Source organism: Nelumbo nucifera, chromosome 1, assembly GCF_055504915.1.
Source record: "Nelumbo nucifera cultivar China Antique chromosome 1, China Antique-T2T, whole genome shotgun sequence".
NCBI classification, from domain to species: Eukaryota; Viridiplantae; Streptophyta; class Magnoliopsida; order Proteales; family Nelumbonaceae; genus Nelumbo; species Nelumbo nucifera.
In genome coordinates, this window is record NC_142649.1 from 155,328,063 (window position 1) to 155,350,178 (window position 22,116).

The following is a 22,116-nucleotide window of genomic DNA, read 5'->3' on the forward strand; positions in this document are numbered from 1 at the left end:
CCTCGTCAAACCCAACGGAAATCCACAATTCTGATAGGCTCCGTGTAAATGTCTCCTTCCTCAGTGAATTGGGGTAAGTTGGATGAGATATGAGTATGATTTCCCACAGCTTTCTTGAGAAGTGAGATGTGAAACACCGGATGAAGCTTTGAGGTAGCAGGGAGGTCCAATCTGTAAGCAACATGGCCCACTCTCTCCAGCACCTTATAGGGCCCATAATACCTGGGATCTAGCTTGTGCCAAGCCCGTCTTACCACTGAGACCTGGCGGTAAGGTTGGAGCTTAAGGTAGACAAAATCACCCACCTGAAACTCTAATGGGCGGTGGTGAGAGTCATAGCGGACCTTCATTCGTTGTTGGGCTTTTGTCAAGTTGGTCTTAAGCAGTCTAAGGATGTCGTCTCTTGCTAGTAGGCGGGTCTCTACTTCTGCCACCTTGGACGACCCATATTCATAAGGTAATATGGGAGGGGGTTCTCTGCCATATAGAGCCTTGAAGGGTGTCATTCCTGCAGCCGACTGATAAGTCGAGTTGTACCAGTATTCTGCCCATGGGAGCCAGTGGGCCCACTGTCTAGGCTTCTCCCCTATGAAGCATCTAAGGTAGGCTTCTAAGCATCGATTAAGAACTTCAGTCTGTCCATCAGTCTGCGGGTGATAACTTGTCGATGGGTGCAGTTGGGTTCCTTGCAATCGGAAGTATTCCTTCCAGAATGAACTCAGGAAGGCAGGGTCACGGTCCGAGACTATGGATCGGAAGTATTCCTTCCAGATTAAATGTCAAATATCTTGGTAATATTTTTTTTTGGTAGAAAAATATATTTGATTGGTAAAGCCTTCAAATATGTTGTTTTACTTTTCAATTTTTAGGGAATTACAAAGTTATAAGATCTCACATGTTATGTCTTTTCACTTGGGCTTATGTGGTTTGTATAATACATGCTAGAATAGGATTTTTCCTAAGATGGTAGTTGCACTTATCAGTTATTAGTGTTAATTTTGGATTCTTTATGTCCAACACTAAAATTTAGCTATTTTTGTAGGAACGTAAAAGATATATGGAACCTACTTCACTTTTCGAACACTTTGTTATTGTGGGTCTTCATCCAGATGCCAATCTTGAGGCTGTTGAGAATGCATTTGCCAAAAGGAAGACCTGGGAACTAGAGATGGCTAAATCTGAAATAGATCTCAAAATGCTACAATATCGTGGGCCTTCAATTCCTACATTGGAACCTCAGGTTAATTGCATTGGATAATTGAATTACCAACTCGATATAGGTTGAAGCTTTCCATTTTATATTATCCCGGAATTGTTTAGTTACCTTTTTTTTCTTAATATGCATGGAATCTTGTGATATTAATCTTGCTATTAGACATGGTACTTATGATTTTTGTTCTGCATTACATTTATATATGATCTCTCATCTCTTCTTTTGCTGCAAGCATGCTAATGACCAAATCAAGGAGTTCCTTGAGGTTGGTGTAATGTTTGAGCTTTTGATTAATTAGAAAATATCTGATGCATGTGGGAAAGTATCACTCAGAAATGTGGTAAATCTGGGAAATTGGGGAAAGATTCAAGAAACACTGGATGTGTTAATGTAACTTCACAGGAAGTTAATACAGGCATATTTACCTACTAATGACCAAAAAGAAAAACAACAAAGATCTATATTCAAGAGTTTGAGTAAGATAAGATTAAGGGGCTTGCATAGACATCAAGGAAAAATCTGATTCATTACCATTAAAAATGCGTTTTCTCATAAAAAAAAGTTATACAATATATGCATTAAAACCTGATTAAAGAAGTATGACCTTTAGATGACTAACTAAACATTTGTAGGACTATGATATATGTTGGTTACTTAAGACGGTTCTGATTTAAGACTAAAATGGGGTTAAATTTGAAAACAACAATTAGGCAGATCTTTTTTGATAGATATCAAAACTTTTTATTTTTGTTTCAAAGAAATTATAATGAACATGCAAGTTTCAAGTTTCAAGTCCCTAACATAGCCTACTGCCTATCCCAAGAATTTATGAAGTTAAATCTGAGCCCAAAGCATTTGTTCCCTATCTACCCCTTGTTTAGCCAAATCATCAGCCATGGCATTTGTAGATCTCTGCACCCGCTGAAGAGTTGTGTCTAACGCCCTTATCAACAATTTAATTTCCTTAATGGCTTATCTGTATTACCATATCGATTGGCTCCTGTTTTCCATCCAGCGAACTACTACTCTGGAGTCCCCTTTAACCACAATATTTTTCTGAAGTTCATCGTCTTTGCTAGTCTCAATCCATGCAGGACAGCTACTCTGCTCTTGTTGAGTTCCCACTTCCAATAGCACCTGAAAATAAAGCCAAGGCTGATCCGAACTCTTCTCTAAACACACCTCCTACTCTTGATAGGCCTGGATTGCCCAAACTACTTCAATTAGGGATATTTTTTAATCAAAAAATTCTAAGAGAAGTTTGGATATTATAAGGTACATAATGCCCTTTATCTATAATAGGATAGGATTAGGAATGAGGGTACTGTTATGCATTGTGACAGGGAGGAACCTTTTTGATGGATAACAAGGAAGTACCTTAAAGGTGTGCTATAGTATCTATCCTTTGGAATGGAATGAACTACACACAAAGGTGTGTGCAATGGGCTACGGTACCAATTGAGAGTGAACATGCCAGTGCTCTGTACTCATGGGGCTCATACCTGGTGTATGTGGAATACTGGCATGTTCACTCTTGATTGGTTGCATGGCTCATTTTACATGCCTCTGTGTGTAGCTCATCTGAGCCCCTATTCTTTGGCCCTTTTGGGAGGAGAGGACCACTTGAGATTTTCAAGATAAGAAGAATTTACTGGAAACATTGATGAACATTATATATATTAGGTGGATCATCCTGTTCTTTCAGGACACAAGTTTGCTGAGTTTTTTAGTGGCAGACAGCATGAGAACATGACATGAGATCTCTAGATCCTCCACCAAAATACAGATTCAAGTGCAAAATTGCCCCGCCTTTTGGTTGGTAATCAGAAGTGTTGTCTTCAATAAGTCTTCTTGGGAGTCTTTATAAGATAATTGCTAAGGTGTTTTCACTAAGGATCAAAGAATTCCATCCCCACGTAATCTCACAGGATCAAGGGGCTTTCATCCAGGGTAGATAGGTAAGATAACAAAATATATCAAATTTTAATTACTAATGAATGTGCCCAGGACTTAAGGAAATCTAGTAAGAAAGGTTGGTCGTGTAAATTGAATTTGGAAAAAGCCTAAAATTTTGTGAATTGGTCTTTTTTAGAGGATGTAATGGACAAGTGTGGCTTTGGAGCAAAATGAACACTATGAATCAAGGGCCGTCTCCAAACTTGCCATTACTTAATCCTAGTGGGTGTTTGGCACTGGAGTGTTTCACAAGCGTTCCGTTTATGTTGATGTGTCATGCACGCCACATCTGCAATTAAACGGAATCGGCAAGAAAATCGCATTTGGCAGTTTTTTTTCAAAAAAAAAAAAGTTTTTTGTAATGATTACCTTTGGAATTCAGGAAAGGAGGGGTTTCTTGAAACATCAAATTGACGTTTCTTGAATTGCCTTTGTGATCCTGATTCCCCCTGGTGACATGGCAGTATGGCACATTGAAATTTGAAAAAGCTGACTACTTTTCTGAGATGTCACACAATTGTCATTATAAATATATTATAATATTAAGTCAAATCATTTTAAATGCCCAATCATCCTGCATCCCGATTTTTTTTTGTGTTTTTCAACAAAACAGGTGAAATGAAACACTTGTGAATCAGAGCCCACTTGTGAAACAGAACGCTTGTGAAACGCTCTGGTGCCAAACACCATGCTAATCAACAAGGTGGCCAAGGGATGCTTCCTTTCTAAGAAACGACTTAGGCAAGGCTGCAGGGGTACCCTCTTTTTCCCTTCCTCTTCACTCTAATTGCAAAAGTGTTGAGCCAATTGATATCTTGGGTGGATAAAGGGCAGCCCAGTACACGAGGCTCCCACCAATGTGGGGTCTGGGGATGGACAGATGTACGCAGCCTTACCCCTGCATATACAGAGAGGCTATTTCCAAGATTTGAACCATGGTCACCCAGGTCGCAATGAAGCAATCCATATCTAGGGTGGATAGGTATGGATTAGTTAGAGATTGGAGGGTTGAAAGAGAAGATGAAATTGTGATTCACCTACAGTTTGTTGGCGACATCATGGAATAAGGGCTTAAGAACCTCCAACTTTTGATCAAGTGCTTCAAAATAATCTCAAATAACAAAAAACAACTTGGATAGGAGCTGCATTGCAGGTATAAATATTGGGGAGAGAGAGTTGGAAAGTTTTGCTAGGGTGTTGGGCTCCTTAGTGTTGTAGTGACCTTTGAAATATTTGGGCCTTCCCTTGGGAGGAAACCATAGAGCCATCAGTTTTTGGAACCTAGTCGTTGATAGGATAACCAAGAAAAATTATCTTCCTGGAAGGGGAACTACATTCTTATAGGGGTTAGGATCACTCCCATCAATTCTACTTTGTCCAATGTGCCCATCTATTTTTTGTCAGTCTTTAGGATGTTGATGTCAGTGTCAAGAGGTTAGAGAAACTGATGGGGGATTTCTTATGGGAACCTGAGGAGTCAAAAAGAGACCATCTTATCAATTGGGAAATAGTGTGCAAAAGCAAGAAAGATGGTAGACTAGGTCTGGGTATCTATTCTCCTGGGAGAGTGGTTGTGGAGGCTCCCTCTAGAACAGGACAATCAGTGGCATAAGGTTATTGATCAAGAGGTAACAGTGTACCCTAAAATTTTTATAAAAGAAGCTAATTCCTCCTAAAGTAATTCTTGCAAGACAACTTTAACCTTAAGATGTGTTATCTTTTCAAACATGTTTATCAATGACCTCAAATTCAATACTTCCTCCACATCACCTTTACAAAAGAGAATGATGTCATCTGTGAAACTGCAGGTGTGTCGACACAGCTCCATTCTGACCCTCCACCTTTAATCAGTTGACATGAGTATGCTCTCAATATTAATTTACTGAAGAAGTATAACCAGGAATATGGCAATAGAGGTGTTTATTGAGAGAAATAGAACAAATTGTAAGTAAAATGGTAGTTTCCACTTTCCATCAATTGGGTGCCTAGTGCAGCAAATGGTCTGGCTGATTCACTTGCTAAATAAGGGGCAGAAATGGTTCTTCTCTTTGTTTTCTTTTGAATAGTTAGGGCCTAGTGTTACTCTTGGTACCATTTGAGTAAACGAGGGCAACGTGATTGCTGTTCCAGCTTTCTTTTCTTTCAAGTGTTCTTATCTGTTTATTTTCTGATTTCTGCTTCATTAGCATATCTGTTTTGGTCCTGATTCTGTAGAGGTCGAGTTGTAGCTCTGGGAACGCTTTTTTAGTACATCTATCTCATCCGTTTCTGTTTGTATTTCTTATTGCTTTTACTGCTTTAGGTTCTTATTTTGTTGGTGAGGATCAATGGCACATTTGTGTGGTGGTGCGGAGGCACATGCTCGATTCAAGCAGTAGAAGTATTGAGCCAATTTGAGTCTTGTGCTCACCACTGACTCTTGCCCGCAAGACACCCATGAGCCCACTAGCAAGACCGAATCTCTTTATGGCAAAACAGACCCTAAAACCTTCAGTGACCGGGCTTATGGAGGGAAACCCCCTCAGTCCGACGATAAGCTGAAGAAGTCGAAGAAGAAGAAAGAGTGCTAGCAGTATCCTTCTGAATTGGTTCCTAGTAGGCAGAGCAAGCAACGACGTCTGCAGGAGGAGAGCGTCCTCACTTTTTCTGAGGAAGGCATTTACCGGCCGAAGACGAAGGAAACCCTGTCGGCATATGAGGTTCTGCTGGGTGTTATTCTGCAACAACTCAGTGGGCAGCCACCTAATGTTGTCACTGGTGCAGACGATGAGGTGCTGGTGGTTTTGAAGAATGAGTCCATTAAGAATCCCGACAAGGAGATCGAGAGGCTTTTAAATATTATCCCAAATGAAGTGTTTGATCAGCTGGTGTCTATTGGAAGGCTAATTATGGATTACCAGGATGAGGGTGATGCTGCGGTTTTGGCTATTGGTAATGCTGATGAGGGTCTTGATGACGAAGTGGGTGTTTCTGTCGAGTGTAAGGAGGAAGAAGATGAAGAGGACAACAGAAATTATGATGTGATCGATGAAGTTGAAGAGGATGAGGATGATGGGCTCAAATCTAATGGTGCCGGCGCAATGCAGATGGGTGGTGAGATTGATGACGATGATATGCAAGAAGCAAATGAGGACATGACTCTAAATGTTCAAGACATAGATGCATATTGATTTCAGAGGAAGATATCTCATACTTATGAAGAGATTGACCTGAAACATTGCAAGAACCTGAAATAAGATGTTGTACTTAAGATACTTATAGAAGGTGATGGCTGGGAAGTGGAGACTAGGCTTTTGGTTCTTCTTGAATTTGATAAGTTCAGCCTCATTTTCTCTTGAGGAATCCGCTGAAAATAGTTTGGTGTACTTGTCTGGCAGGGGCCGAAGACCAGGAGGAGAGGAAGAAGATTAAGGAAGAAATAATGAGTTTTGATGGAGATTTGGCTGCAATTTTGGAGCAGTTGCATGCAAGAAGGGTAACTGCCAAGGAAAGACAGAAGAACTTGGAGAAGAGTATAAGAGAAGAGGCTAGAAGATTGAAAGATGAGAGTGGAGCTGTAAATGGGGATAGGGACTGGAGAGGGTATTGCTGATAAAGGTGCAGAGAATGGTTGGTTGAAGGGGCAGTATCAGTTGCTTGATCTTGACAGCCTTGCATTTCATCACGGTGCTCTCTTGATGGTGAACAAGAAATGTGAGCTTCCATTGGGGTCCTTTAGGAACCAAAACAAGGGATATGAAGAATTCATGTTCCAGCCTTGAAACCAAAACCACTTGCACCTGGTGAAAAACTTATAAAAATCTGTCATGCCTGACTGGGCACAACCAGCTTTCAAAGGGATGACCCAGCTTAACAGAGTTCAAAGTGAAGTTATGAAACTGCACTATTTACAGCAGAGAATATTCTTTTATGTACTCCCACTGGAGCAGGTAAAACAAATGTTGTAATGTTAGCTATCCTTCAACAGATAGCAATGCATAGAAACCCAGATGGGTCATTTAACCACAACAACTATAAGATTGTCTATGTGGCACCAATGAAAGCTCTTGTTAAAATATGGTATTACAGAGATAAAATTTAACAACATATATATATATATATATATATGCTGCAGCAAGTCTGGAACAGAAAAGAAAGAAGAGAAGAGAAGAGGGAAGGAGAAAACTGTCGAACTGTGTTTGAGAGAGATTAGAATGACTTGATCGCCTCATTGGACTTGGCCCAGCTTTATATTAACATTAAGTAAATAGAAAATTACATGTATGCCCTTAATTATAAAAAAGATAGTGGACTGGAGTGTCCTTATTCTAAACACATAATTACTTAATTACCCTGCTGCCCAAATACACCCAATATAACACTCTTTCAACACTCCCCCTCTACCTGGAGCATATATGTCATATAAGCCTAGCTTGTTAGTGATGAAGTCAATACGAGGGCGATATGTAGCGGCTAGAGCCTTGGTCCATAAATTAACCAAATGTTCTCCTGTCTTCACAAATGATATGTCAATATCACCACTTTGAATTTTTTTCTCTAACAAAATGGTAGTCTACCTCAATGTGTTTCATCCTCTCATGGAAGACTGGGTTTGATGCAATATGAATGGCAGCTTGATTATCCGTGTAAATGCATTGGAATCTTCATTGGAATCCCAATTTCTTGAAGGAGACTTTAAGCTACATTAGTTCTCTTGTTGCATGACTCATGGCTCTATATTCAGCTTCTGCAATTAGCTACGACATTTTATTTCTTGCTCTTCTAGGAAATAAGATTACCACCTAAAAACATACAATATCCTGTTGTTGGCCTTCTGTCTGTTGGTGATCTAGCCCAATCAGCATCAGTGACCCCAGTTACAATCAAATGACCATAATCTCTATTAACAATCCCCTTAAGATACCTTATGATTCTGTACACAGCTTCAAGGTGAGGAACACATGGAGAGCTCATAAGCTGACTTACAACCCCTATTGCAAAACAACTATCTGGATGAGTAATAGTCAAGTAATTCAATGTCCCTACAAGTCTCCGTTACTGCCTGAGATCATCTACTAGCTCCTCTTGATCTGAAACAAGTTTAGCATTGGGATCCATGGGAGTAGCAACTGGTTTACATTGCCATAATACCTGTCTCCTCAAGTAAGGTAAAGCCAGGTATAATGAGAAAAGTCATCAATAACAGAATAAAGTATTTATAACCATCCATACAAGATAAATAGTGTGGCCCCCACACATCAGAGTGAACAATATGAAAATAAACTATAGATCTTTTATTACTTGTAGGATAAGAGTTTCTACAATGCCTTGACAACTCACATGACTCACACTGTAGATTTGACAAAACAAAGTTGGAAACAAAAGACTCAACGAAGAAAAAGAAACATGACCCAAACAATAATGACTATCCAAGGAGCTCAGGAGAAGGTTTAGAGGGCTGGAAATAGAGATTTAATGGACACTTTGGAAAAGAAGTTTAAGGTACAAGAAGTGAAACATGCATTATTCTTAATGGAGAGACCTCAAGCCTTGGGGCCAGATGGTTTTATGATGACATTCTATCAAGATTGTTGGGAGATAATTGGGGGTGATTTGATGGAGGTGTTTGATGAATTCTTTGAGAGGGGAAAATTGAACTCAGGGGAAAATGCAACTTTCATTGCTTTGATACCAAAGAAAGTGGATGCAATTCAGCTGAAAGATTTTAGGCCAATAAGTCTGGTGGGAAGCATGTACAAAATTATATCTAAGGTGTCGTCTCTAAAAATAAAGAATGTCCTTGCATTGATGATATCTCCAAATCAAGGGGCCTTTGTTTTTGGGAGACAAATAATGGAACAAATTCTAATTGCTAATGAATGCGTAGAGTTTAGAAGAAGGGAAAAGCAAAAGGAGCTAGTTTGTAAACTGGATCTAGAAAAGGCTTATGACATGGTAGATTGGGGCTCTTTTGATGGATATTCTCAATTGTAGGGGTTTTGGAGAGAGATGGTGCAGATGGGTAAAGGGCTGTATTTCTTCATACCATTTCTTAATTTTGGTGAATGGAGTAGCTAGAGATTTCTTTCCTGCTAAAAGGGGCCTTATACTAGGTGATCCTCTATCTCCCATCTTATTTACCTTGGAAGCTGATGTTCTGAGTGAAATGATTGTAAGGGCATATGCTAATAATATGTTTAGAGGCTAGAGAGTTGGAAGGGAGGAAGTGGTGGTTACACATCTAATAGGATGAAAACATCGATAACCCTTTTGAGATGAAGGATAACTAAAAAAAAAGCACAAGGGATAGCATGAGGGTCAAGCTTATCACAAGTAGAAGTCAAGTCATGAATGAAGCAACAACACCCAAAGACACATAGGAATTGAGAACAAAGGGGCCTCAAGAAAAAAAAGTTGATGTGGGGCCTTGTACCCTAGCAACCGAGATAGCATACAGTTGATGATATATATAGCAGACATAACAATGTCCATCTAGAAATTTTTTGTTCATTTTGTTTCCACACTTTCCCTTTTGTTCTTTTGTAGCTGAATCTCATGGAGAGTGTCATTATTAATATGAATACTGTATATCCTTACTCCTCAAGTGTCTTGTTGGTAAGCATATTCCTCCACCTTACATGCTACTGCAAGCAAACCTTTGTTTAGTTTGCTTTTAAGGTTTATCTCTAGCTATGTGTGAAAATGTATTTTGATGTTGATTTGATGCTATCTTTTTGTGACAGAGAAACTGATATCAATTTGTTTGCCACCGTGCAGATCCTTTTTAAATACCCTACTGGGAAGAAGCTTGCCTTACAACCAAAGGATTTACCTTCATTTTGTTTTCCTGGAGGTGTTAAGGTTTGGTGCAGCTGATTTCTTTTACATACTCCATTTGCATGCATTTTTGAGTTTTCTCCTTGAAATTGTTGGTCAAATTTAGTAGTGTTCCTTTTTGTTAACTCACTCCTAGTTTTGTGCCATCTAAAGTACAATTTGAATGTTATCATAGACGTTTATTGTCTTTTTGTTTTGTTTTGCTTTAATTATTGTTTCATAGTAAATGAAATGAAATTCATTGAAAAGGAAAGGGATTGCAAGATAAGAATGTTGAGATCATGGGTTGTCCAACCCTTTCCATTTCAAACATATGTTGCTATCTCTTATCTATTTTCTAAATAATGTGGAGAATTGGTGGAATAGATGTCAGGTGGATGAATGGGAAGGATTTAAATTTGTGGTGGAATTAAGGTTGATGATCAGTAGGTTATATTCTTGTGTCTCATTTTAAGGATCTTTTGGTCCTAGTTATAGTAAGATGAATTGAAGGACTATCTTGGGATCAAATCTATCTTGGAGTAGGCTGGTTCGAACTTTGAAGCACGATTTTGGCTTCTATAGGTGTAATGTGGGCTGTGCTGGCCCAATATGATCCACTTTTTTGGGTTGCCCGCACTGTAGTGGGCCATACTGTGCCGGCACATGGGCCTTGGCAAGCTGTGCCTGCTTAGCCCGAAATCCCTCAAGAGGGAAGCCCAACACAGCCTGAGGCCTTGGGCTGTGCCGCGGGTGCATGATTGTTTTAGAAAAATTGAAAAAAAAATAATGAAAAGTTAAAATAAATTAGCAAGATAGACAAGAAATTGAAAAAAAAGATCTTAAAATTTTAGTCCATATTAATTTTGATGTATACAATTGTTTATATATGAAATAATAAAATGAATTGAAAAAAATTACAAAAAAATAATATAATAAAATTGAAAATAAAAAGTTATATATATATGGCATGCCTGGAAATGTCCGCTTGCTACAGTGGCCATGCTGTGCCAACCTGTGGGTGGCCTGACCTACTTTACAGCTCTAGTGGCTACAGAAAAGGGAGGCTACTTTGTGGTGCTACAGTAGTGAAGGAAAAAGGTTCAGGTGGTAGACTAGAGATATGGAGGTGAAGGTTTCTTGGATCCCAAAGGAAGCTAATAGCTTGGTAGATACTCTATAAAGCAAGGGGTGTAGATGGAGCAAATGTTTTGGGCACAATTGTGAAAAAGTAAAATGATACTCAAAGAGAGTAGAGATGAGACCCTTTTCTCTAAAAGAAAACTTGTGCATATATGGACTTAATCACATTACATTATTAAAATTCTGATTGTTATTGACCACTAAAAGGAAGTACAATTGAACATTTAAGGCTAAAAAACCTATAACAAGTAACATATGAGTCAAATAGAGAAGATTAAGATACTTAAGTTGGTATCTTGTTCTCTGTTTCCCTTTTTGACTTTTATCTATCTTTTCTTTATTGCACATGTCATGTACTTTCCATTTTGACTTTTGTTTTTTTTTTTGTTGCTATACATTTTGATTAGATTGAGAATCCTTTTTTGCAATTGTATTCCTTTTTTTATTTTGGATTTATATTGATTTGGTAAGTGAATCATATCAAAATAGTAAACCAATCATGCTTTTACTAAATCCCCAATTGTTCTTTAAGGACAAGGTTTTTAAAAACTACGATCATTTAATGAAATATCAAAAAGTTTCTAACAATATTAAAAAATTTTAAACCTTATATGTATAGCTTATTGATGAAATCTTAAATATAACTGGTATATTGACAATATATTGAAGATATTAGGGAAAAAAAGATTATTGGATAATTTCAGATCCCCCTAGAATTGACAATTTTGGAGAAAATCTTGCAGACATCACCGATGTTGTGAACCATGGTTGGACTCATAGATGAAGATAAGGTTAGGAGTGTTGTTTTCAGTATGACAGGAAGCAAGACAATTAGTCCTGATGTATTCTCTAGTGCTTTCTTTTAGCACTGTTGAGAGTTAATTGAAGAGGATATAACGAGTGTTTCAAGAGTTACATTGTAAGGGGAGAACCAAAAAGGGTTATGGTAGCCACTTTCATTTCTTTGGTACCAAAAAAAAAAAAAAACAATGTGTCCTAGTGACTTCAAACCTATTACCCTAATCTCCAGTCCCTATGAAATCATAGTAAAAATTCTTGCAAGATGAATGAGAAAAGTTCTTGTATTTGTCGTGTCTCAACTACAAGGAGTTTTTATTAGGCTAGGCAAATTACTGATCAATTTTTGGTGGAAAATGAGGCAATGGAGGATGCTAAATAAATGGAAAGGAGGCGTTTGTGTGCAAGTTTGACTTAGAATGTTGATTGGGATTTTATATGGATGCTACAGAAAGTGAGAATTTGGCAATGTAGATCAAATGGATGATTGCTTGTGTATCCTCTACTCACTTTACCAATTTTTGCACAAAGCTAATTTGCTTCTACTTTCTTGAGATGGCCAAAGAAAAGGGACGAGTATTATGGAGATGTGTAAGGGCGGCTGTGAGCTGGACTTTATGGGAAGAAAGAAATGCAAGATTATTCCTAGACAAGGAAAGAAGTAGAGAAGCTGTCATTGAAGTCATTATGGTGAGAGTGGTTCATTGGGTAAAATCTATGAAGATATTTGCTGATTTCCGAATAGGTGATATCATGAACAAATGAAAGGAAGTGGCAAGTTCTGATTGACACAATTCTAATATAAGCATCGACTGAAATAGGTGACTCTCTAAGGGCTGAGGTTATGGCGGTTATGGAAGGACTGCAAAAGGCTAAAGATCTGAATGTCAGAAAGCTGATTGTAGAAGGTGATTCAAAGCTGGTTGAGAAGGAGAGAACCCTTCCAGCAGTAAAGGAGTGTAAGTAGAGCTATACACTGGCTGAGAACCTTAGAATCCTTTTCTCCGTTTTCCTTTGCGGATTTTTGGAGAAGCTGGGCTGCAATGGCTAATTTGTCCCATTTATCAAAAAAAAATGGCTAATTTGTCCTCTCAGAAAAATAAATCTGCAACAGTTTGGATACCTCCCTCAGAAGGTTTTATCAAATTGAACTTTGATTGGAGCAGTCAATGCAATCTGGGATTGCCAGGGATTGGAGGAGTCTTGAGAACTGAGGATAGCAAGATCTTATAACTGTTTTCAGGCCCGGTGGGAGTAGGTGATTCTACAAGGGCTGAGCTGCTGGCTGCTGTACAAGGAATTCAGATCGCCGACCAACTTGGGATAGAGAAGTTACTGATTGAAGGGGACTCTAAGGTGATTGTGGGTTGGTTGCAGAACCCCGATTCAGCTACTTGGAGCTATAGGGATCTTATGAAGAAATTTAAATGGTTAACAAGACATGATTATTAGAGTCCAATGGGTGGGTAGGTCGGCAAATGCTTTTGCTGTCTTGCCAAACAAGGGATTTCTAGGGAAGAGCTTTTTTGGGCAAGTCTGTAATTTATTATTATTTTTTCTTGTTTCACTGTAATATCTAGGAGAGGCTGCACCTCGCGCTTCTCCAAAGGATGCATGTAACAGATTATTCCCTTTGATTAATGAAATTCACATTTTAATAATAAAAAATAGGTGATTCAAAGCTGGTTTTGGAATGGTTGAAAATGGAATATAAAGGTTTTTGGACTTTCAATAATGAAAAAAAAAAGAGATTCAAGTGGATGATTCAAGATATGGAAGTGAAGTTCAGCTGATGTTTTAGCAAAACAAGGGGTGGGGAGGAACCAGTTGTTTTGTGTTCAGCTGTAACAGTTTTTTTTTTTTTTTGTCTGTGGAGAGTTAAGATAGTTTACGTCTCCCTATCTTGTAATCTTAATATTTCTAATGAAATTCTGTTATTGATAAAAAAACTTCTACAGACTTAGCCCAAGGCACATAATTCTCACCATCCAGTTTAATAGAAGTCATCTGCACATTCAGGTAACTAGGGGAAACCGTAACACTAGATTTGTGTTCAGTGCTGTCTCCCATAGCTGCCATGGTAAAAACAAACTTTGGACTCACTAGTATGTCATACCACCTCACTTGCTAGCCACCACACTGCACACTAATGGCTGGTTATTTCTGAAAACATCTGCTGTCACAGTTTTTGGCAATAATAGTCACTGCTTTCCTACACTTTCAATATCACAAAACCACCCGGATACACCCCACACACATAGCAATAGGTCTGCAACCAATCAATACCTGTTTCACACTGTAACACCCATGCAACCCACCTATTTGAACCACACAAATCAGTCCTGCATTAATCTGTCCACTACACTACTTGAAACAGCCCTCTTCAATCCATCGGTTAGAGGGTTTTCTACCAATCACCTGAAATGACCTCTGCACCACCAACTGGAGGCATGGAAACCTCCAGAAGAAGAAAATGATCACTCCTTTTCATCCCTTCTGCAAATCTCCAAGTCATTGATGAGATACCTGCAGAAAACTAGGGTAAAGGGTGATGCAAAAAAATTCTGGGCAGATCTGATTATAGTTGCTCTGCTACCATGTTACAATTCAGATCTGTACTGGTTTCAGCCCTAGAATAACAGAAAAACAGCAGAGAAGAAAGAGAAAAGAGAGAAAGAAGAGAAGAGAAGAAGTAGGAGAGAAAGACTGGTTCGAACTAGAGAGAAATGTTCTCTCTCTAGTCAGCCAGATATTATTTATAGGTTTCTAATTAAAATCACAAAGACAGTTATGACCCTAATTAAGTATGGGACAGAACACTTAAACCAGAATATAAAGACATTACACCACACTCTTAACATAAAACAAAATGACCAAATTACCCCTTTACAGCCAACTCTAACAATTTGAACTTCTATTATTATGAAATTTACATGTCATATATTCTGTTTTAGTCCTACTTGTTTTAAAACCTCTTATTTTGAAGGTATTTGTCCATAAACTTAATCCTTCATTAATTTCATCAATTAAAACAATGTCGTCTGCGAACAACATGCACCATGGTAACTCTTCCTTGTTCTCTCTCTCTCCTCAAAGGGAAATCCATTTCTGGCATCATGTACATTCTACTTCTCGTAAGGGGTTTGATAGGAATTGGGGGTCTAGGAGAAACCTTGGAGTGTTAGAAGTCGAGCCAGTGATCAAATTGTTGAACATCTTGGATGGGATCTTCCTTGATCCTGAGGAAGAAGATGATCATATATGGACACCTCATCCTTTTGGGGGTTTTTCTTGTGCTTCTTTCTTTGAGGCTCTGTATCATAAGCTGCAGTCTTTTCTTGTGAAAGAAGTTGGTGTAAACCTATTCCTCCCAAAATAGGGGTGTGCTGTTGGGTAGCTTTTCATGAAAGTATTAACACTTGCGGTCTCCTACAGAGGAGGCGTTATTGGAACTTGTCCCCTAATTGTGTACATTATGTAGAACAAATGCCAAGTCTTGTTACCATTTACTAATCTCCTATCTATTTTTTCTATGCATTTGAGAGCTGTTCTTTTGTCTTTTTGGATGCGGGTAGAACTTTCCTTCATGTGTGTTCAAACTTCTTGCTTCTACAACGCATTGGAGCCCAAAGAAGAGGGGATGGATAATGTGGAGGTGTATAAGCGCTGCAAGGGTTTAGACAATACCTCCAGAACTGCTGAGATTTCTCAGTCCAGCTTCTAGACCAGCAAACACAGGTCTCCCGCACTTCAATTTGTGCTACAGTACATAGCTGAACAGCTTAGGGTCTCCTTGGTCCGAAACTCCAAGGCAGAACCCTAGAGAGAAAGGAGGAACCTAATTAACTACAACCAGAGCTTGGGTTCCAGGGAATGAAGTCAATGAACCGTAACCGAAAAGAAAAAAGGAAAAACGAAGAGAAGAGAAGAGAAAGGACGGAAAACGAGGCAGGGTCTAGGGTTGATTTTGTTGCTCTGATATCATGAAGTTGTTCAGCCCTAACTTGATATTTAAATGAGATTTAAAATACATGAAAGTACGAAACTGCCACCTCCACTATTTGGCAGTAGAAAGCCTGTTACATAAAGTCAACCCAGGCCCGATAAGCCCAAAATAAGAAAGTCATAGCAAGGCAGAACATAACAGCCCAGGCCACATAGATTATGTCCCACAACAGTTCTATATATCAATGTTTTATAAACTGGATTGGACTGGCCAATCAAACCAGATTAAACTGGAATACAACCCTAATCCGATTGAAACAGGCTGCTTCTGGCTGTTTTATGCTGAAATGCCCAGTTAACTGGGAAAATCCAGAATCAGGCCCATTTCTGGTCTGACATCTTGTTCAGTTTTCAAAACATTGCTATCATCTTTCCATTTTGTGGCAGTGGGGATGTGGAATGTGATTGACTGATTGGTGATGGATGGTAGTTGTGAAATTGGTTCAGGACCATTTTGCATCAATATCTGTATTTGCACCTAACTTTGCTGTTGAGGTGGGAGGTAATAAGAGATGGGGCTTGTTTCATTGAGAAATCAATTCCTATCTATGACTGATGCTAGTTTTATGCAAGCTCTGGAGCAAGTGAAGGTGCCCTACCCATGAACTTGCTGCCTCCACAACCTTTGGTGCTTAAGCCGTTGCACTAATGTGCAGCCTTCTGAAGCAGCTAGCAGAATGATTTAAAGTTGATGCAAGTGCCAGCGTGCAAGAAAGCGAAAGCTACAAAGCTGAAGCAGCAAGAGAACTAGCTGTGTGTTAGTGCAATGGCTTGAGTGCTTGCACTCAACCCATTGCTTGTTTCCTGAGAGCAAGAGAAGGCAGCAAGTTGTAGGGCACCCATTGGGGTGCCACAATGAACAGGTTGCTTTGCCAAATATAAAAAGTTCTAACACAACATTTTGTTTTTACATTTTATGACTTATTTTATTGAATACATTTTTGTGCTGTTGTTTATCAAACTGAGAAGGCATCCTTTGAATTTTAAGAAGAAAATCTTGACACATAGTGCCTTTTGGAGGTGATGTGGATAATGGAAAAGTTCATTTATATTATTAATCCATGACATTTCTTATAAAGTAGATAGTTTGTATTAAATCCATGCTAACTGTGTGGCACAAATACCTTTATCATTGTAGGCTTTTAATCTCCCAGTGTTATGACATAATGAGGTGCCTTTCTCCATGCAAAATCTGATAGGTTCTTTTTTTATTTTGGATAGTGTTATTAATGTTTTAATGTTATTTTGCTACCGTAGGTTGCATTTTATTCTAAACCTGCATGTTTTGTTCAATAAAATAACTCATTTATTAATGGTCTAACAAATTTTGTAGGCTCGCCTGTTGGAAAGGACTCCATCGATGAGTGATCTGAATGAAGTTGTTTATGGACAGGTACAGTGAACTAATTCTGGCATGATGTTTGTTGTTTTCCCTTTGTTTGGCTAGATTAAAGTAGCTTGTTAGCTAGGTAATATATAATTCTACAAGTAATATATTTCTTGCATCCTGTTTACAATTTTCCAAAAAGCATACTACTTTTAAAGCCTTTGCTGTTGCTTTCTTCTTAAAGGAGATTGGTGTTAATCCTTTGCAAGAACAACTTACTAATATAAATAGTCTTTTTTTTTATCAGTAAATGTTCAGCTTTTCTGATCAGAAAAGTGAGAATTTTATTCAATGAATATAATTAAAATAGAGTTACATCAGAAAGCGTGCAGACAATTCAACAGAAAATGTAATATTAAAGCCCAAAAAAGCTGTTGCCTTTGAACTCCCTGTTTGGCTAGAGAATCAGCCATTCCATTTGCAGTTCTCCTGACCAATGTGAATGAGGCATTAAGTTCCCTTGCTATGCTTACTATCTTCCTTAATGGATGTCTGTAGTTCCAAGGAACATTACTGCTTGAATCGGTCCAAGATATCACTGTTTTTGAGTCCCCTTCTATCTCCAAGTTCTTAAGATCAGCTTGCTTGGCAATCTTTAGCCCTTGCAGCAGGGATAACAGTTCACACCAATGCCTGCCATACCTGGGTTTTCTATAGAGCTCCCATCAAGCTCAACTTTAACTTGTTGGGGCATGGGGGCTTCCATTCCATCACTTTTCTTTCCTTCTTCTCAGCAGTATGTGCCACTTCATTCTAGGCTCTTACAATATTAGTAATTGAGATATTTTGAAAGAGCTGGAGTGATTTTATTTCCTTCACAATAACCTCTTTTGGCCTATGCTTCTCACTGAAGATTATTGCCATTCCTTTCCCCCCATAACCTCCATGTGTGCTGAATGCTGTGTTCAAAGTAGAGAAGTGAAGAAGAAAACCACTGGTATGCTGGAAAATGTCGAACTGTACTGTTCAGTCGACCAGCAATAATTTATATTTGAATGAAGTACAATGGTACAAGAATTTACTGGAATGCCCCTGATTAGTGATGGGACACCCAGTTAACTTAAAACATTAAACAAACTTAGGCCCATTAACCCAGGCCCAGATACAGGATAATTTAACTTAAGTATGGGCTAATAAGACTCTTATCAGCCGAACACTCATACAAAGAGACTTCATTCTAACATTCTAACACTCCGCCTCAAGCTAAGCCTGGATAGCAATCATGTTTAGCTTGCCAAGTAGGTCTCTGAACTTTGTTGTTGTCAGTCCTTTAATCAATATATCTGCAATTTGCATCTCAGATGGTGTATAGGGTACACGGAGTTCTCCTGAAACAATTCTCTCTCTGACAAAGTGTCGGTCAATTTCAATATGTTTTGTTCGGTCATGCTGCACGGGATTGTTAGCTATGTTGATAGCTGCTTTATTATCACAATACAGCCTGAGAGGGCCCTCAACCTTAATACCAAGCTCATTAAGAAGAGTTCAGAGTTTAGCAACCCTGTGTGCCATAGCTCGGTATTCTGCTTCTGCACTTGATCTAGCCACCACATTCTGCTTCTTACTACGCCATGTGACCAGGTTCCCTCCTAAGAATGTATAGTAACCTGAGGTTGATTTCCTGTCTCCAATAGAACCAGCCCAATCTGCATCAGTATATGCTTCAATTTCAAGTTTGTTGCTTTTCCTGAATAGGATTCCTTTCCCTGGGAAAGTCTTTAAGTACCTGAGAATTCTTTCCACTGCTCTCATATGAGGGGTCTTTGGCGAGTGCATGAATTGACTGACAACATGCATTGCATAAGCAATATCTGGCCGAGTAAGGGATAAGTATATCAGCTTTCCTACCAATTTTTGGTACCTCTCTTTATCACAGTATTCCTCATCCATTGATTCTTGTAGTCCGTGGTTCGGTTCTATTGGGGTGTCTGCTGGCCTACATCCCATCATGCTTGTTTCCAGTAGGAGATCTAACACATTTCCGCTGACATATGTAGATTCCTTCTCTTGATCTAGCAACTTCAATCCCAAGAAAATATCTCAGATTTCCTAGGTCTTTGATCTCAAATTCTAAAGCTAAGAACTCTTTCAGCCTCTTCATCTCTTCCAAGTCATTTCCGGTGATCGCCATGTCATCCACATAAACAATGAGTGCTGTAAGTTTGTCATCCTGTCTCCTTGTAAACAATGTGTGATCTGCACTACTTTAAGTATACCCCACTTTCTTCATAGCCATACAAAGTCTCTCGAACCATGCCCGGGGAGACTGCTTCAAACCATATAATGCTTTCCTTAGTTTACATACCTTCTTTCCAACATCATAGCCTGGTGGGGGTTCCATGAATACCTCTTCACGAAGATCACCATTTAGGAAGGCATTCTTCACATCTAGCTGATGAAGTTCCCAAGATAAATTTGTTGCTAGTGATAGTAGGACCCGGATTGTGTTGAGCTTTGCTACTGGGGCAAAGGTTTCTTTGTGGTCAATTCCTTCCTTTTGTGTAAATCCCTTTGCCACAAGTCTTGCCTTATACCTTTCGATTGACCCATCTTCCCTGTGCTTTACTGTGAATACCCACTTGCACCCAATAGTGCCTTTCCCCTCTGGTAGGTCAACCAATTCCCACGTTCTTGCTTTCATTAGGGCTTTCATCTCTTCATTCATGGCTTCTTTCCACCTTGGATCAGATGCTGCCTCTGAGTACCTGGAAGGAACACGAACAAAGGAAAGAGTAGACACAAAGGAGTGATAGGCAGGAGATAAGTGTGAGTAAGAAACAAAATCAGCTATGGGATGCCGGGTAGTACAAGAACGAACAGGCTCAGAGAGAGTAATAGGAAGATCCAAATCTGAAGTGTGAGGGTCAGAATTACCTTGGATTGTAGAGACAGATTGATCTGAGTTCAATTGGTTTTAATCATGAGATTGAGGGCCCTTCTTTCTTCTGCTGTATGTAAGTATCTCTTTCTCTTGCTTGCTGGAGCGTTCAGGAGCATCTTCTGTATCAAGGGATGTAACTGGCACAGTGGGAGCCTCACTAGATTGACCCGAAATGTCACAGCTAGGAATAGTGGAAGGTGATGAAAGGGGAACAAAAAGGAAAGGAGAATCCTCTTCCACCCCATTTGTCTCCCCCTAAAGAGGATTCTGAGAAGACTGGAAATATGGTTGAGACTAAAAAAAAACTACATCTCTAGTGACATACTTTCTTTTGGAGACAGGATCATAACACTTGTACCCCTTTTGTGTAGGAGAGTACCCTAGAAATATTCCCTTTTTAGCCTTGGGATCCAGCTTGGTTTTCTTTGGATCCTTCACATGTATGAAGCATGTACAGCCAAAAACCCGTGGGGGGAGAGGAAATTCGGGAAGAGTGGGACACAAAACAGAGAAAAGGGTCTTCATACCCAATACCTTAGATGGCATCCGATTTATCAGGTATGATGCAGTGAGTATAGCTTGAGACCAATATTGCTTGGGCACTTTGTGTTGGAAGAGTAGAGCTCGAGCTGTCTCCAAGAGGTGCCTGTTCTTGCGCTCAACAACCCCATTTTGCTGAGGGGTGTTAGCACAAGAAGTTTGGTGTAACATGCCTGCATCTTCCATGAATGAGTTCAAAGATCTTTCAAAGTATTCAGCCGCATTGTCTTACCGGAATTGCTTAATCTTCTTGTCAAATTGTGTTTCAATCTTCTTGCAAAAGGCCATAGTTATCCGTGGCACTTCATCTCGTCCTTTTAACAGATAAATCCATGTACACCGAGAATAATGATCAATAAAACTGATAAAGTAACAGAAGCCATCAATGGAGACAATGGGTGAAGGACCCCAAACATCAGAATGCACTAAATCAAAAGGAGCTCGAATTTCATTACTAGAAGTTGGATACACACTTCTACATTGTTTTGACATCTGACACATATCACAAATTAGACTCTGACTTGGAATTCCCTTAAACAATTCGGGTAACAACATTGCTAAAGAAGAAAAAGACACATGACCTAGCCTAGCATGCCACAGGTGCAGCCTAGCTATTGACTCCACACTTTCTGGACTAGTAGCGGCAGAAGCTTGTAAGGCTGAGCTGATGTCTGCATCAAAATAGTAGAAGACCCCATATTCACGACCACTCCCAATCGTTCTCCTCGTCAATCTGTCCTGAAAGACACAATGAGAAGGAAAAAAGGTTATACTGCAGTTCAAATTTTTTGTAAGTTTTGAAACAGATAAAAGATTTGAGGTAAGAGTAGGAACATGTAGGACAGATTTAAGAGAGAGGCCCTTGCTTAGGTCAACCACCCCCTTTCCAGAGATGGTGGAGAGAGACCCATCAGCCACTCTCAACTTATCCTGCCCAGACAACAAATGGTATGAAGAGAATAAGGAGGACATATGTGCCATATGATCAGTTGCTCCGGAATCAATCACCCATGAGGAGGACTCAATGGAACTAGTTCCACTGAAGGCAGAGACTGTACCTGATTTGGAAAGAGAGGTGGAAACTAAAGGGTTATTCTTCAGACGGGCTAATGCCCGGCTGAGAATCTCTACCTCCCTAGCCGAGAAGCCCAAGGTACTTGGTCCAGAGAAATCGGTGACCTGCCCTGTGATTTAAGAGGACACTGTTGGAGTATTTTGTGACTTGTCACTGCTGTTGTTGGTGGCAAGATTCCCACTTGCTGTATGCCCCCTATGTTGTCTTTTGTCCTTTTTCAAAGCAGCTGGCTTCAGATGAGGATACAAGACCCAACTTTTTTCCTTTGTGTGTTTCTCACCACCACAATGAATACACTTGAGGGACTTCTTGTCTGGAAGTCT

At 39.3% G+C, this 22,116-nt stretch overlaps 1 protein-coding gene across 11 annotated transcripts in view; it reads left to right on the top strand.

Moving 5' to 3' along the window:
- The window catches only part of LOC104602732 (DENN (AEX-3) domain-containing protein), a 141,319-nt gene that overhangs the window by 28,371 nt on the left and 90,832 nt on the right, over positions 1–22,116 (top strand). For 10 of the 11 annotated variants that reach the window (XR_016080453.1, XR_002022971.2, XR_016080454.1 and 7 more), the window contains exons 3-5: positions 1,043–1,240; positions 9,926–10,009; positions 17,244–17,303. Coding sequence is in view for 7 of the 11 variants with exons in the window: in XM_088894806.1 (XP_088750932.1) it covers positions 1,043–1,240; positions 9,926–10,009; positions 17,244–17,303 (342 nt within the window). In the remaining 4 variants the exon portion in view is untranslated. Of the gene's footprint in view, positions 1–1,042; positions 1,241–5,471; positions 7,099–9,925; positions 10,010–17,243; positions 17,304–22,116 lie in introns of all 11 variants that reach the window. The other variant, XM_088894807.1, reaches the window with a different exon arrangement.